General features: G+C 30.3%; 1 protein-coding gene across 3 annotated transcripts in view; it reads right to left on the bottom strand.

Moving 5' to 3' along the window:
* Positions 1 to 14,769, bottom strand: part of ORC4 (origin recognition complex subunit 4) — a 76,846-nt gene that overhangs the window by 10,140 nt on the left and 51,937 nt on the right. For all 3 annotated transcript variants that reach the window (XM_006921052.3, XM_006921051.3, XM_025039293.1), the window contains 5 exons: positions 12,108 to 12,183; positions 11,571 to 11,656; positions 8,919 to 8,967; positions 6,899 to 7,050; positions 4,243 to 4,416 (listed from right to left, as the gene is read on the bottom strand). In XM_006921052.3, the coding sequence (XP_006921114.1) occupies positions 4,243 to 4,416; positions 6,899 to 7,050; positions 8,919 to 8,967; positions 11,571 to 11,656; positions 12,108 to 12,183 (537 nt within the window). The remainder of the gene's footprint in view (positions 1 to 4,242; positions 4,417 to 6,898; positions 7,051 to 8,918; positions 8,968 to 11,570; positions 11,657 to 12,107; positions 12,184 to 14,769) is intronic.

Genomic DNA, 14,769 nt, shown 5'->3' on the forward strand with positions numbered 1-14,769 from the left:
CAGTGAATTAGGAATAATGACAGGTGAGGTACAGTTGGCAATAAAAAAGATCAGATGAAAAGAGAGTAAATTCAAAGTTGGCAGAGCCAAGAACAGCTTGAGGAAGATTAACATAATTCTTAAAAAATCATCTGCAAGAAATACGGATTATTTTTCCTTTAAAAAAAAAAAAAAAAAAAGCCCAAAGCCCAGAAAACTAAGTACTAAGTATTTCTATATTTTATTTTCTAAAGCTAATATTGCACATCTCTACTTCTTCCACTGTAAGATGACTCATATTCAGAAATAAGTTCTAGTCTAATGAAGTTTCATGCTCTCAGTAAATATATTATCCTAGTTACAGTCTCTATTCCTTTGCTATTGTTTTTAGTCTCCTCTTTCTATTTTAAAGGCTATACATATCTTTTTATGATAAACAGAGTCACATACCTTTTGGAAGGACACAAAATAATAAAGTATTTCAAATAAAAAACTTTTGGAAATTAATTGTAGTCTTGGCTTCTACAATTGGTGACTCTTATCAAGTCACTTATAAAGTTGATGTGTTCAAATCAGAGCACTTAAGAACACTAAAGAAAATCACCTGGGATAAATATGTTGTGAAATAATTTTTTTCCACAAGAATTCATTTTAAAAAAGGGACTTACTTTTTTAATATGACATGTCAAATGGTTACTTCTATACTCTGCCTTTCCGTTTATCTGTCTTTAGAGGTCTGAATCCAAATCCTCTTCTTTCTGAAAGCTAATACCTTCCTTCTTTAATTATTTAATCTGCTTTAAAAAAAATGCCTACAAGACCTATAAATGAGCCATTAAAAAATAAGAACTCATTACATTTTTAATTCCACCTTGATTCAAACACTATAAACTACTTGAGGATAAGGCTATTATCAATAACCGCTTATTGGATGCCTATTATATTTAATTATGATAGTCACTGAAGATATCAGATCTCAGGTATGAAGTATAACTGAATTTCTTATCACTCTGGATTAAAAGCTCCCATATGGTTGGCTCAGGAAATGATGTAAGGAAAATAAGACAGAGACTGATTGACATTACCTACAGGAATACAGGAGAAATTCTCAGAAATAAAGCACAACTCTCCATTGTTCAAGGAAGCTGACACCTTTCCTTTTCACTGAGGTACACGAGTAGCAGTCGCAGTTGTTCTTACTGTGCCAACTGCGGTGTGTTTGACCATGCCCTCTTCACAGGTAGACTCTAAGCAGAATGTTATAGGATTATACTCACACTTCAGGACTCATGCTGCTCCAGGGATAACTCTGTGGCAGCAGTATATGTACTAAATCTGCTTGCTAATCTCAGCAGCTGCTAAACTTTCTCACCTTCTGTTAACTAAACAGGGGAGGTTTAAGACAGTAGGTAAATCTTCCTTAACCTATAGTACTTTGGGGGAATTTCCTTTGAGAATTAGCTGTGTTCCTTTTAAAAGTTTTTTTATTCAGGGATTTCCCTTATACTGCTATGCGGAGATGGTGTTCACTCTGCTTATTTGACCCATTTGGATTAGGGATAAAACATTCGAGTTAGGCTGGAGGTCCAGGTTCAACACTGTCCTGAAGATATTTCTTGGATGATATCCATAGGTGACTTGTTATCTATACCACTGCTTTTGGTTTAACCTTGGAATTGGAACAACTTACTGGATAATCAGCACTGAGTGACAGGATAGCTCCCTCAATGCAGTCCCCACCCCACCCCCACCCACACAGCAGGGCCTCTGGCCATGGTGCTGACATATTTTTTGAGTGAAGTTCATTTATCAGAACGCCAAGGGGAGGGGGCAAATGATGATTAGGATAGAGAAAGAAAATATTAGAACTGAGACATAAATTCCAGTGGTACTAGTTTTACCTTACAAAATACCTGCAAGATTGTCAAAAAGATGAAAGGATAATGCTCACATGCATTCCTACTACCTGTCTCTAAATTCAGTGAATCAGCAAAGAAGGACCAAAAATCTAAGAGTTAGCCACTCTACTACTAACATGGTTACCCATTTTCTGAATCATCCAGAGTTATGCTTCACCCGTAACCCTCACCATCTACTTCCTTTATATGACCACCCTGAGATGATCGGAATGCAACATATCAGGGAAGGACAGAAAGATGGATGATGACACATTACAACCTGCGCTGTTTAGTTAACTTAGGAAAGTGAACAAGGATATACATAATAAAAGCTCTAAGACAGCACAGCAGACATTTAAATGCTATGAAAGGCTGCATTTGAATCTCTACAGCAGACAGAAAAACACAGTTGTAACAAGACAATAAGTTCAAGAGCTGTAGAAGGTAAAAGTCTATGAGGCACTGAAAAGTGGATTCATAAAACAAAGATCCAGAGCTCTGATCTACTCCAGACCTAGGTAAGGGAAGAGACAACATGGGAGCATCAACTATAAAGTGTTCCTAAAAAATAGAATCTTATAATTAGATACAGTATCAGAGAAAACTTGCCTGAACTAACAAATATCTGAGTCCTAGGCAAGGTTAATTTGGAGAGGAAGGTGGAAGTAAGAACCTATATCTAATTATATCATGGCACAATATCTAAATTTTAAGGAAAAGTTAGTCATTTTTATATACTATCCTATATAGTTATATTAGGAAAAATAATATGGAATTAATCAGAACAAAGTAAAAAAGGTAAAACAAAGAATACATAAAATTTGAACCCTTTATGTACAAAACAAGTTCAGTACATATATAAAGTCTGAGATGCTATAAACCAAATAAATATTCTGCAGTAAAAGAAGAAAGAAAAAATTTGGATTTAAGGGAAACTTCTACCGTTTACCATGTATCCTTATGCCCGGATTAAATTTTATTCACTCAACTTTAAATTAAAAAAATGAAATGTGTCAGAATTAATAATGCTTACATTATCAGATTATATATTATTATCAAAACAAGAATGAAATGTCAGTTACATAAGATGAGTTAAGTTCTGGAGATATAACGTACAGCAATGTGACTATGGTTAACAACACAGTATTGTACACTTGAAATTTGCTTAGAGGATAGATCTTAAGTGTTCTCACCACATTAGAAGAAATGATACCTATGTCGGATGATAGATATGTTAAACAGCTTGATTGTGGTATTTCACAATGATATGTACATCAAAATGTCAAGCTGTACACCATAAATACATATAATATTTAATTTGTCAGTTATACCTCAACAAAGATGGAAAAAACAAATCATTTAAGAGCAAAATCACTTAAATGCAAAATTCTCACTTTTAATTTGGTATTGATATTTAAAAGTAAAATATTGCTTTAATATAAAACAATCTTTTTTTTTAGAGCCAGTGAATACAGACTGTATAACTCTATCCATACATCTAATTATCCTCGCTCATTAATATTTAATATTTCAGAACAGTTTTTCCCAATTCTTTCAAAACCAAGGACTTTTTATATTATTTTCCACCTTCTTGGGATCCATATTTTTGAAAGATTCTACCAAGTGGGATTTATTTGGCAACACTGTTTTTCAATCATGTTATCTCTCTCTCACCCACTTCTCCCTGCCAACTGAAACTTCTTGTCGGCATAAGATAAACGGGGGCTAGTATGTTGAGTTGGTACAACAATGGCCTGTACAAGTTAGGCTATTCGACCTAAGTGTAAGTAAATTTACAGAGTCCACGAGCTTTAGTAAATCTTTACAACAACACGTGAAGGTGCCTTTGTAGTTAAGAACCTCAGGGCTCTAGGGCCTCTACATGGGATTCACCAAAGTAGACAATATAACCATAAGTGTTGTGGCTTGAACTGCTTCTTAGTAGACCCAATGAGATAAAAGCTAAAGTTATTTATGAGAACTGGGAAAAAAAAATTCATATTGAATAGGTAGGTATGAAACACTAGGGTAATATATTTTAAACTTGTAAACTAAAGAAAATAAATATTTTTATGATACAAGGGCACTAACAAAATAATATATAAATCATATAACTAAAAAAAATTTTATTAGTTTTTTTGAGGAAAAATTTAAGAAATATGACATTTCAACTGTCTTTTAAAAGAAGAAAATACACACAAAAAAGGAAATATTATTTGTATTAATGCAGTTTTTAATGACACAGTAACATCAGAAGCTTTGTGCTAATTTACAAATTTTAAAAATCTATAAGTTTTAATTGCTTTCAAATGGTATAGCAAGACACAAAAATTACTTTAACATTATAGCTTTTGTGCCAAGTTACCTGAACATTCTCATTCCACTTCTCAGCAAAAAGCTTGTCTGGAAATTCTGCAGGTAGAGATAATTGTTCTTTAAATATTTTAAGATACTGTGGAAAACCAAATGAATTCATTAAGTGTATCTGCCGGTGAGAAAATCGTGACTTCACTCTTTTTTCTAAGAGTTCCAAAATATCCTTAAAAAAAAAAATAAAAAAGAAAAAGAAATTCCTATAAGATACATGCTAAGAGAAAAAAATAATGTTAGAGGTATAAGTATTTGAATTTTTTGAAGTTCAAAAAAATCAAAAAAAAAAAAAAAAAAAAAGAAATTCCTATAAGATACATGCTAAGAGAAAAAAATAATGTTAGAGGTATAAGTATTTGAACTATCACCTATAATTGGCAATGCTTACCCTATAATATATAATACATAATTAAACATTAAAAAAATTTATGCAAGCCTCTAAAAACTCAAAATTATTTCTTTAATCTCCTTATGGTTACAAGGCAGCAGAAGTAAGATAGTGTGGCTTGGAAATAAATCAAGCCTCTAAAAAATGTTGGTAAGTACACTATTTTAAACAATCCCCCTCTAAGCATTTGTAGGCTTGGTGATATCGTGTCTTTTACCTACCATGTTATTCTCTGCTTATCTTTAACGTTCAAAGACCTATAATAATTGCTTAAAAAATTATAACTATTATTGGATAGGTAAATGCCACAGTAACATTAAGAGTTTCAAAAAGGAATTCTGAATATTCTATGAAGAATTCAGATATAAAATTAAAATAATAAAATGTGGTAACACTTACTATATTCATGAAAATTTAAACATCTTGTTTTATGTAACAGACTCAAGAAGCAGCATGTGTAATGGACAAAAGTTTAGTTCACTAAACTACCTACAAATTTAAGCTGAAGCCATACTAGACTAAAGGAACAAACAGTAGAAGAGGAAACTGGTAGGAACACAGAATGACATTAATAAGTTATTCCGCCTTTTGGCTTTTTTAATAGTAGTATTTTAAGAAACTACTTGTATTTGTGCTATTTTTCCTTAAGAAATTAAAAATCAAGTTTACTGTCAATTTTCTAAATAAAAAAGATTTTTAAAAAGCTGTAGTGAGGCCCAGAAATACAAATTTTTAAATATCTACTTAGATATTTTTATATGATAGCTAGGTTAAAAAACTGATTATATAAAGAAAAGAATTCAAGTGATTGAAATAGGATCATGGTTAGTTTGGGAAGTAAAACAGGATATATTAATAGTTTGGGGCTGGAAGGGAGAAGTTGAGCAAAAAACCTGGAAAGCTTTTATTACCTAAAAAAATATAAAGTGCCAGTATAAGGGAATTAAAAGAGAGAAAGTTATGTCCAGAGATAGGAACATTATACATTTCTTTTCTATTAAGGATCAGTTCTAGATCACCCAATATAGGTAAGTGGCTTAAAGGCAGTGCAAACATTCTATGCAAGCAATAATTAAGAGCTTAAATTTGGGAATGGAAAGGAGATGGAAGTAAAGATAATTTAGTGGTGGACAGTAATGACTAATGACAGAAGTTGACAGTGTGGGATAAAGAAAATAGTTAAAAAAGCAATCACTTCCACAGGGAAGAGGTTGTTTGATGGCAAAGTCACTACTCCATCTGTCCTTCTGCTCTTTCCCATAAACACAAATACATATAGACAAGAAAAACTGCGTACCTGAAGAATTATACATATAAGGAATAAAAAAGAGCCTCTGATAACACTGCTAATGAGTTACTGACCCTTTGTTTGGTTCTTCACTGGGTCAATAACATTTGGCACTTACACTTCTACCCAAGAGAAGATTTTTTAGCAAGAAAGGTGGCTACTTAAACCATGATAAACTGCTGCTTTTAGCAAGGAAGAATATAGATATGTGGTTAACCAGCTAGATGTTCTGTAAGGGAGGCTTATTATGAAGGCATACGCCATAAACTCTGGGGCACTGGGTAAAAGACAGAGTAAGCCATTCCATAAAAAAACAGCACTAGAAAGACAGTTGAAAGATGATTTTGTAAAGAGTTTCATTTCTCTAAAAAAGAGAAAGAGCTGTAGGAAAGGAGAATAAGTAAATGGGCCTTATTTCCAGAGATATGTACATACAAAGTTGAAATAGTATCATTTTGAGTTGATTCCAAGCATTTTCAAAATATGGGAAAAATCTTAAATGCAAAAGTAGAAACTAGTGATTTTTATAAAATGGTAGTAAGATTACTTAACTTTCTCCTTACTTGCTAATGTAGAAATTATATTTATTAGCATAATCTGACTTTCAAAATATGAAAAATCTTAAATGCAAAAGTAGAAACTATTAGTGATTTTTATAAAATGGTAGTAAGATTACTTAACTTTCTCCTTACTTGCTAATGTAGAAATTATATTTATTAGCATAATCTGACTTCGCATTTTTTATTCAGTGATTCCAATAAAGGGACGGGAAGTATTAGTTTTGTAAGCATATGTGATAACTGTTTTCTTATTTTCCTTAATCTGAGTTGAAAAATGGGAAAAATGTACCAGGCATTAGGAAACACATTTGAAAAAAATACCTACTATAATGACCTATATAAGTAACTTTGTCAGAATTAAGCTTTAATTTTATAAATATTATAATTAATTTTTTAATAGAAAGAAAAGACTTACCAATCTACATGTAAGACCAATAACTGCTATTGGAGTCTGTGCAGACTGAGAAATGTCAAAAAGATTATAGAGGAGTGTTTGGTTTTTATGATGAGCAAAAAGATCAAATTCATCTAATATGAAGATCACTGGGCAACTACTAGTTCGGTCACCTAAGATAAAATAAGTTTTTATGTTAACAAGCAATTATATCAACCTTTCTTAAATTTCTAAACTATTTATTACATTTCAGTTCTTAAAACTTAAACATATATTGGTAACCTACTTTGGGTAGGATATTTACCAATGCGTGTACATTTATTCAATTCAAAAAAAATTATTCACTGGGCAAGATAGTCTTAAGTATTTAAATCTAATTACTAGATGCTAGTAGTTTACTGATGAAAAATTAAGAAAATCATTTAAATAAGTGCAAACTATTGTTTTTTAAGTTATGTACACATAGTTTTTCTATCATCAGAAAATCGACAAAGATCTTTTAGCTATATAACCAAAACACTTTGGGATTAAATATAAAGAGAGTCATTAATTTATACCCAAAACTACTGCTTCAGAAGAGACTTACTTAGTAGAAATGCAAAGTATATCTTACCATAGAAATAATTTTTACGAACAATGATTAGACTATGAGGTTCAACCAAAACCACTTTAACTCCTTCTAATCACAATTTTAATATTTCAACAATAGGGAAAAGTTCAACATGACTGTGGATTCCTTTTTTCATCACAACAGAAATTACCTCAGCAAAAGAGTCACTATTACCTTAAGGTTTAAGGCTTTATATTTATATAAACAAGTGAAAAGAAAAATCTGATAAGAGGACACTTACTCCAACAATCAAACATATACACCAACCTAAATGGCATAAAAACCACAGGGACTACTCAAAAGTCTAGAAACAGACCTACGTAATTAGATATTTAGGACTGCAAAATACAGCATTACATATCAATGGGGAAAAGTGGTTTATTCAAGGTTAGAGCTCCACTTTACACCATACCAAAATAGATTCTAGACAAATTATGAATACGAGTATGTGTATTAAATGAAAACATAAGTGAAAATCTTCAAAACCTAGAGTGAAAAACTTTGACTATGTAAAAAATTTAAAACTTCTGTTCAGCAAAAAATCCAAACCAAATTTAAGAAAAGAGAAAGAGAAATGCAAGAATTCCCATAAATAAGTAGAAAATAAATAAATAAATATCAAAATAAGGCAAAATACCAACGGGAAAAATGTAAACCAGGAAATATCATTGCCCAATAAAAATAGGAAATGATGAACATCATTACCAAAATTATGCAAATTAAACTGATATAATTTTTTCTTATTAAATAAGCAAAAATAAAAATAATCGTTTTTGAAACTATGAAGAACTTTTATTCCTAATTCTTCATAATTTTCTTAAGGATAATTAAGAAAAAGGTACTCTTAAATATATTGACTGGAACCTCTAGGGTAGTTTGATAATATTTATTCTTTTAAATGTGGGACTTTTAAATCTAGAATTCTCTCGTTGAAATTTACCCCAGGAAATATCTGGATAATTATCTAAGCATTTCTTCCTAAACATACAAAATAAGAAATAAAAGTACATAACTGGTTGTTAATAAAATAAAATTTACACTTTTAATTACACTTTTAATTTATATTTACAATATAAAATATATGAGAACCATAAAAATGGTGATGCAGTTCAATACTTACTGATACGGCAAGATGCTTACGACATCCTGTTCGTAAGTGAAAAGATGCAGATTATACAATATGGAAAATGATTTTATTCTTATAAAAATTTATTTATCTATTTATTCAATGATATACTGCAGGTGAATAAAGATATGGAACCAAAGTTAGTTGGGATGATCACTATTACAGTGGTGGGATTACAGTGATCATTATTTTATTCTTTTTTATGTTTCTTTATAAGTTTTTTTGTAAACTTATAAAGTTTATAATCAGGGGAAAAATAAAGCTAAACAAATACTGTTGATACTGTTCAATACGTTACTGTTTACCTTTTTTTAAAGCTTCCAGAATAAATGAAAGGTTTTCAGCAAAGCTTCCCTGTGTAACAAAAAGAGATATCATGACTAGTAGTCCAGTGAAATAAAGAATAAAAGAGCTATTTGACTCTTAGACATTATATAGACACTCTGTATCTATTTTTTTCTAGTAGATTATAGTCACTGGCTAGATTCTCAGCTGACTGACTATCTCCATGTTTACAATCTAAAATTTAAACTAAATATAAAAGTAAAGACGGCATAGCACTAAAAGTGGCATTATTATGTCATGTTCAGCATTTTATATTTTCTAGATAATATCTACAAAACTGCTAACTTTATTTATAGGTAGTTTTTAAGAGTTGCCATATTATAAATATAGTCAGAGAACTAGAAATCCATTGTACTCTATATTTTCAAACACATCAGTCTCAAATTAATTTGTACCACTAAAAAAATGACCATGAATTTAAATGAGATCCAAAAGGAACAGATAAGAAATCTGTCTCAAATATTAGATATTATAATAGTGAGTCTCTATTCAAGAACATGTTATAGATTTTGTATACATCACATCAAATTTGACTATGTTTACTTGGAACACAGCCAAAACATTTTGGATACAACTTAAATATTCTAGATGGAAATTAACAGAGGAGCAGATGCATTATCCAGATGTTCCAGCTTGTGGATAAACGCCCCATTAAATTATTTTTTCATTAATGTCATTAATTTTTACTTCAGATTTTTTAAGAAACAGCCAACTTCAAATTTGAGGAGATGTAAAGGAGAAAGGAAACCCACTTGTTTGTTTCCCAATAGAGAGAATTGATATAAAACAGCACAAATTTTTAAGAGCTTCCACATACTTTGTGATGATTGCATACTGTCAAGTCAATACTATTTCCAAGGTAGACAGGGCTAGAGATTTTTACCATAACATAAAAAAAGGCTCAGAGACAATCTACTAGGAAATCAGTGGTCAAAGTTATTCAAAGGCTGCTTGTCTTTTGGGTGTTTTTTAAAAGATGATTGTATCTGACATTAAATATATACTTATATAAATACATATGTACATATTCTAAGTATGTACTTATATATATGTATATAAGAATATACAAGTTTGCCATAAGTATATATGTATTTATATAAACATATGTGTATGTATATGTGTATAAGAATATACAAGTTTGCCATAAGTATATCAAAACAGAAAGCCTCTGGGTTAGGTGTCAGGTTCTTAATATCCAGCCTTTGTCATCTTGTGACTTTAGACAAGCTATTTATACTTTCTGAGCCTCAGATGCCTAATCCATGTAATATAGAAGTTCAACTAATAATCATTAAATGTGATGATTACAGTAACAATAGTAATGGCTATGATGATAACCAACTGTGCCTTTTATTCTTTCGTGTGAATCCAAAAGATAGATCTAGTTATGAAAGTTGGAAACACCAATCTACATCAATTGGAAACCCAAAGCCAAACTGAGGCTACATAATAGTAACTATCCTTGACCAAATAAGTAGGCAACTATCTTCAACATTAAATTCTAACAGAAGATGGAACACTAGATTTACAAAAGGGGCATTTTGAACTTACACTTCAAAGACATGTAGACAGTGAAAGAATAACACATGGTCGGCTCAACTTTTTATAGGTAATTATTAAAGAATGAAATTATTAAATAATAGGAGGTTTACACAACTGTGGCCGTGTGACTGCATTAGAGAGTACACAGTTTAGAGATTAGAGTAACAGAACTGCATAATCACCAGTGACCAGAAAATGAATTTGAAAGGTATATAACCAATTCATTGCATAAGCAGTATAAGGATTAGTCATTTCAACATGGAAAATTAAAGCAGCTGAAAATTAAGTTAATTATTCTTCCCTCGAGCCCTATGAATCAAGTGATAGGTAAAGAGTTTTTAAAAGTTCCAAAAAAATTCTGAAATCAGTTTAAGTTACTGATGTTCACTGTCCTAAATTTCAAGCTGTTAAAATAATGAGGTATGGGTAAGTTTTGAGAACATTTTAATAGCAAGAAATAACTGACATCTGTGTAGTATGTATATTACCATTGAGTATTTGTTCTCAAAACATAAGTGATGTTTAATGCTTCCTTTCATCTGTAGAATAAGTGTGTGAAGTATAAGATAATGCCTATTTAACAGATGAAGAATCTGAAATTCGGAGGTATTCATTAATCATGGTAACCAGGTAATCTCTGCTTGTAGGGCAAGATCAAAACCCACCTTCTGTAGTTTCAAATTCAGCACATTTTCCACTATTCCAATGCTACTGAAGTCTCAGAAGACTAGAAATAGACCATAAGAGTGTAGTATTTTTAAGAACAGATTAACCTATCTCCAAGGACAGTGAATAAAAATATTTATATTACAAATAAAAAAACAAACTCAGATAATATCTACACAAACCTAGATTTTTAAGTTATTTTATAGCTAGTATAACTTATTTCAAAAGAAAATCTAAACATAAAAATCTGATGAATAAATGCATCCTAGTAATTATATATTTTTATAACAAGAATCTTGCATATTTCAATTTCTGAACCCTCCCTAGCTTTCCAAAATATAAAGCTATGCTATACTAACTTTACTTTGAAGTTTATTTAATAAAAGAATGAAAATAATACTTACAAAAACTTTATCTCCAACTACATTTTCTAGATTTAACTGCCTTGTGATTTCCTTCAGGGCAATTTTATCATTGATCTGCAGCAGTCCTGAAATAAAGCCCATTTAAAAGTATTTAATTAAAATGAAATATATATTTGACACAGTACAGATTATTTTCCAGTCAAAATTTTCTAATGCTTTTTAAATTTTGGTAGAGAGAGAAAAGTCAAAGTCTGTTTCTTTATATTGTTTCCTTTTTAAAACTCAGCAATGAAGACATTGGTAGATTCAAAGAAGAATCTTCCTTAGGGTTAGCATCATTTTAAACAGAGAAGACAAAAACCAAAAGTCCTTCCTTCCTTCCTTCATTTATTTATTTATTTTAGTTTCTAAAACTATTGTGTATGGTGTGCTAAAGTAAAAACTGTTAGACATTGGATCTAGTTTTTTTTTTTTAAATTATTAATCCAGCTCTAAAATATACAAGTAAATTTAGTTTAATAAGGTAAAAAGCTCACATGGCTTATAGAATTTCCAATGGCACAGTGCCATACTTACCATTTAGGTGAACTTGTAATACATTTTCACTCACTTCTTCTATTTCCATCAGTTCTTTCAAAGCATGGTTTATTAACTAAACAACATTAAAAAGTTTATAAAATATTTAATAATAAAGATAACAAACTCATATTTTTTAAACTATGAATAATGAGAACAGAATATAAACACGTATATACAGATCGTCATTTTATTTTTTTAATATATTTTTTAGATTTCATTTTAATATTTCGCCATATTTGGAGGGGGTACTTTAAATTAACAAATAAATTTGCAGATTCTTTACAAATAAAAGGTTTAACTAGAGCATGTAGGGTCTTGCTCTTAAGATGCAGGGCCAGGACTGACACCACATCTCTCAATCATCTACCCAATCTTCTAATAAATGTTTAGAAACAACTTCAAGTTTTCAAAGAACTATTTCTCCATAAAACTATGGCCACTGAAGAACTTCATGTCTCATTCATTATATGTCTCTAACATTTACTCTATTAAATATCATTAAAATCCATTAAAAGCTACTGAAAATGTATATCAAAAAAATGGCTACAAAAAGCCCACTTCCAATATATTAATTTCAATGAAGTACATGAAATGAAAATAAAAAAATACCAAGAGGTTAAGTCAAAAAAGAGATGTTCTTTTTGTTAGTTGCTAGGTATACAGAGAAAGTCCTTATTACAGAAACTTAGCACTTGCAATGAAAACAATTACAATTACTAATATAGTTATAGGATTACTTTGAAAAACAGACTTAAAGTATTATATCACCTTAAACTGTTCAATTATAAAGCTTCACCTTTTTTATAATTATAGGTTCCTATGCCACATACTTACATTCTTAATATTTTTGATTTGTGACATCTTATCACTCATTGCAGTATCATACACCTTTTCATTATTAATACTGCATATGCTTTTTAAAATTTGAAAATGAATAGAATTAAGAAAAGACAAAAAAGGTCTTTTAGAGTAAAGAGTAATAATGAAAGACTATTTTTTCAAATATTAAAATAGATGGGTACTATCTCAAAATAAATGGTCCAGGAAAACAGGCTGTATATACCAAAAAAATACACACACACACACACACGCACACACACACATACACGCGCGCGCACACACACACACACACAGTTAAGATGGCATCAAAATTTAGTGAGAACAAAATTATTCAACAAAGACACTAAGACAACTGGTAAACTATTTCAAAAAACAAAATATTATTTTTATTTGCAACATTTTACCTCTGGCACTGTAACGTCTTTGTGCACATACCTTCATTTTAAATTATTAGGTTTCACAACACTATATCAAACATACTAGCTATTCTTGGTTTGTTTGTATAGTTTTGATAGCATATGGAATTCTACCTCAGAAAATATAGAGCCTATGTCCTCTTTAAAAGTGACAATTTCAAAATATCAGCTATCAATTCTATGTAGAATAGCCCAACTGAGAGGTGACATTCTTTATAGAAAACTGTCAGAAGATGAGGTGGTACTTCTCTACATTTGGATCAAGTCAGTCTTTATTACAAGAGTTTATTCCTAGGTGATACAAACTTGGACTCTCAAAATATGGCCTCGGACATATTTTCTTAGTAATCTGCTATGTTCTTGCCCCTACCTCCTGATATTTACATAATATTTATATATCCTTGACTCTGATTTTGTTTTAAATCATTCTATGTTTGATGAATTAAAAAAATTCTTAAATCTTTGTAGAACGAAATGAGGTTAATAAATAGTACCTTCATTTTACACATGCATAAGAGAGTTATAACAGGTTTATAGCACCTTTTCTACTGAATTTACTTTAAGCACCAAGTTACTATGATTTACCTGGATCAGCTTACAGGTTTTTTATGGAGTGTGTATGTGTTCTGAAATGATAATTTAAATGTATTAGCAAGTATATCTTCAAATAATTTCAGTTCCAATCTGAATATTACTAAAATTTACTGTGTAATTAGTTAGGTAACCAATCATATAATTTGTCAGTTTTTCCATGGATACAATGTCATCTTTTCAAATATTTTAAACTATATTATATACTAAAACAAATTAGTTTGTTATTAATATTATACCAACCAACATAACCAATTTGGCTAGCTCATTTCCACATTCTCTGTAGTTAAAAATTAATTTTATAAACATACTAACAGAGTTTGCTTAGACCTGTCAGAAATCAGCGATTTTTAGCTTACTATTACTATTCCTGAATACTTTGATTTGATTTGAACATAAGATTCAGCAATACACAACTAGAAGAAACATCAATAAGAAGAAACATCTATCTAGCAAGTTTGTCAACAGTAATTTCTATGTAGAAGAGTATTTTCCAGGGCCCTGTCATTTGAAACCATATCTATTTTTTCAAAATAAAATGTTTGAAATACAACAAACTACACTGTTATCTTTATCAATTAACTGTAGATTTTGAATTTTTGTATTTCAGAATAGTTGGGCCAAGGATAGTGTCTTAAATATACTGTAATCTTATTTTTAAATTAGAATTTACATAATTGTATTAATGAGAGTTCTTGTCTAAGAATAACCTATTTTATATCTTAGCATACTCCCACACAAAACAAATTATAAAAGTGGCATAGTTAAACAATGCTCTTCAGCGCTCTGACCTCTCAATATTGGAGTGCAGC

The sequence above is a fragment of the Pteropus alecto genome, unplaced genomic scaffold, assembly GCF_000325575.1.
Source record: "Pteropus alecto unplaced genomic scaffold, ASM32557v1 scaffold3, whole genome shotgun sequence".
NCBI lineage: Eukaryota > Metazoa > Chordata > Mammalia > Chiroptera > Pteropodidae > Pteropus > Pteropus alecto.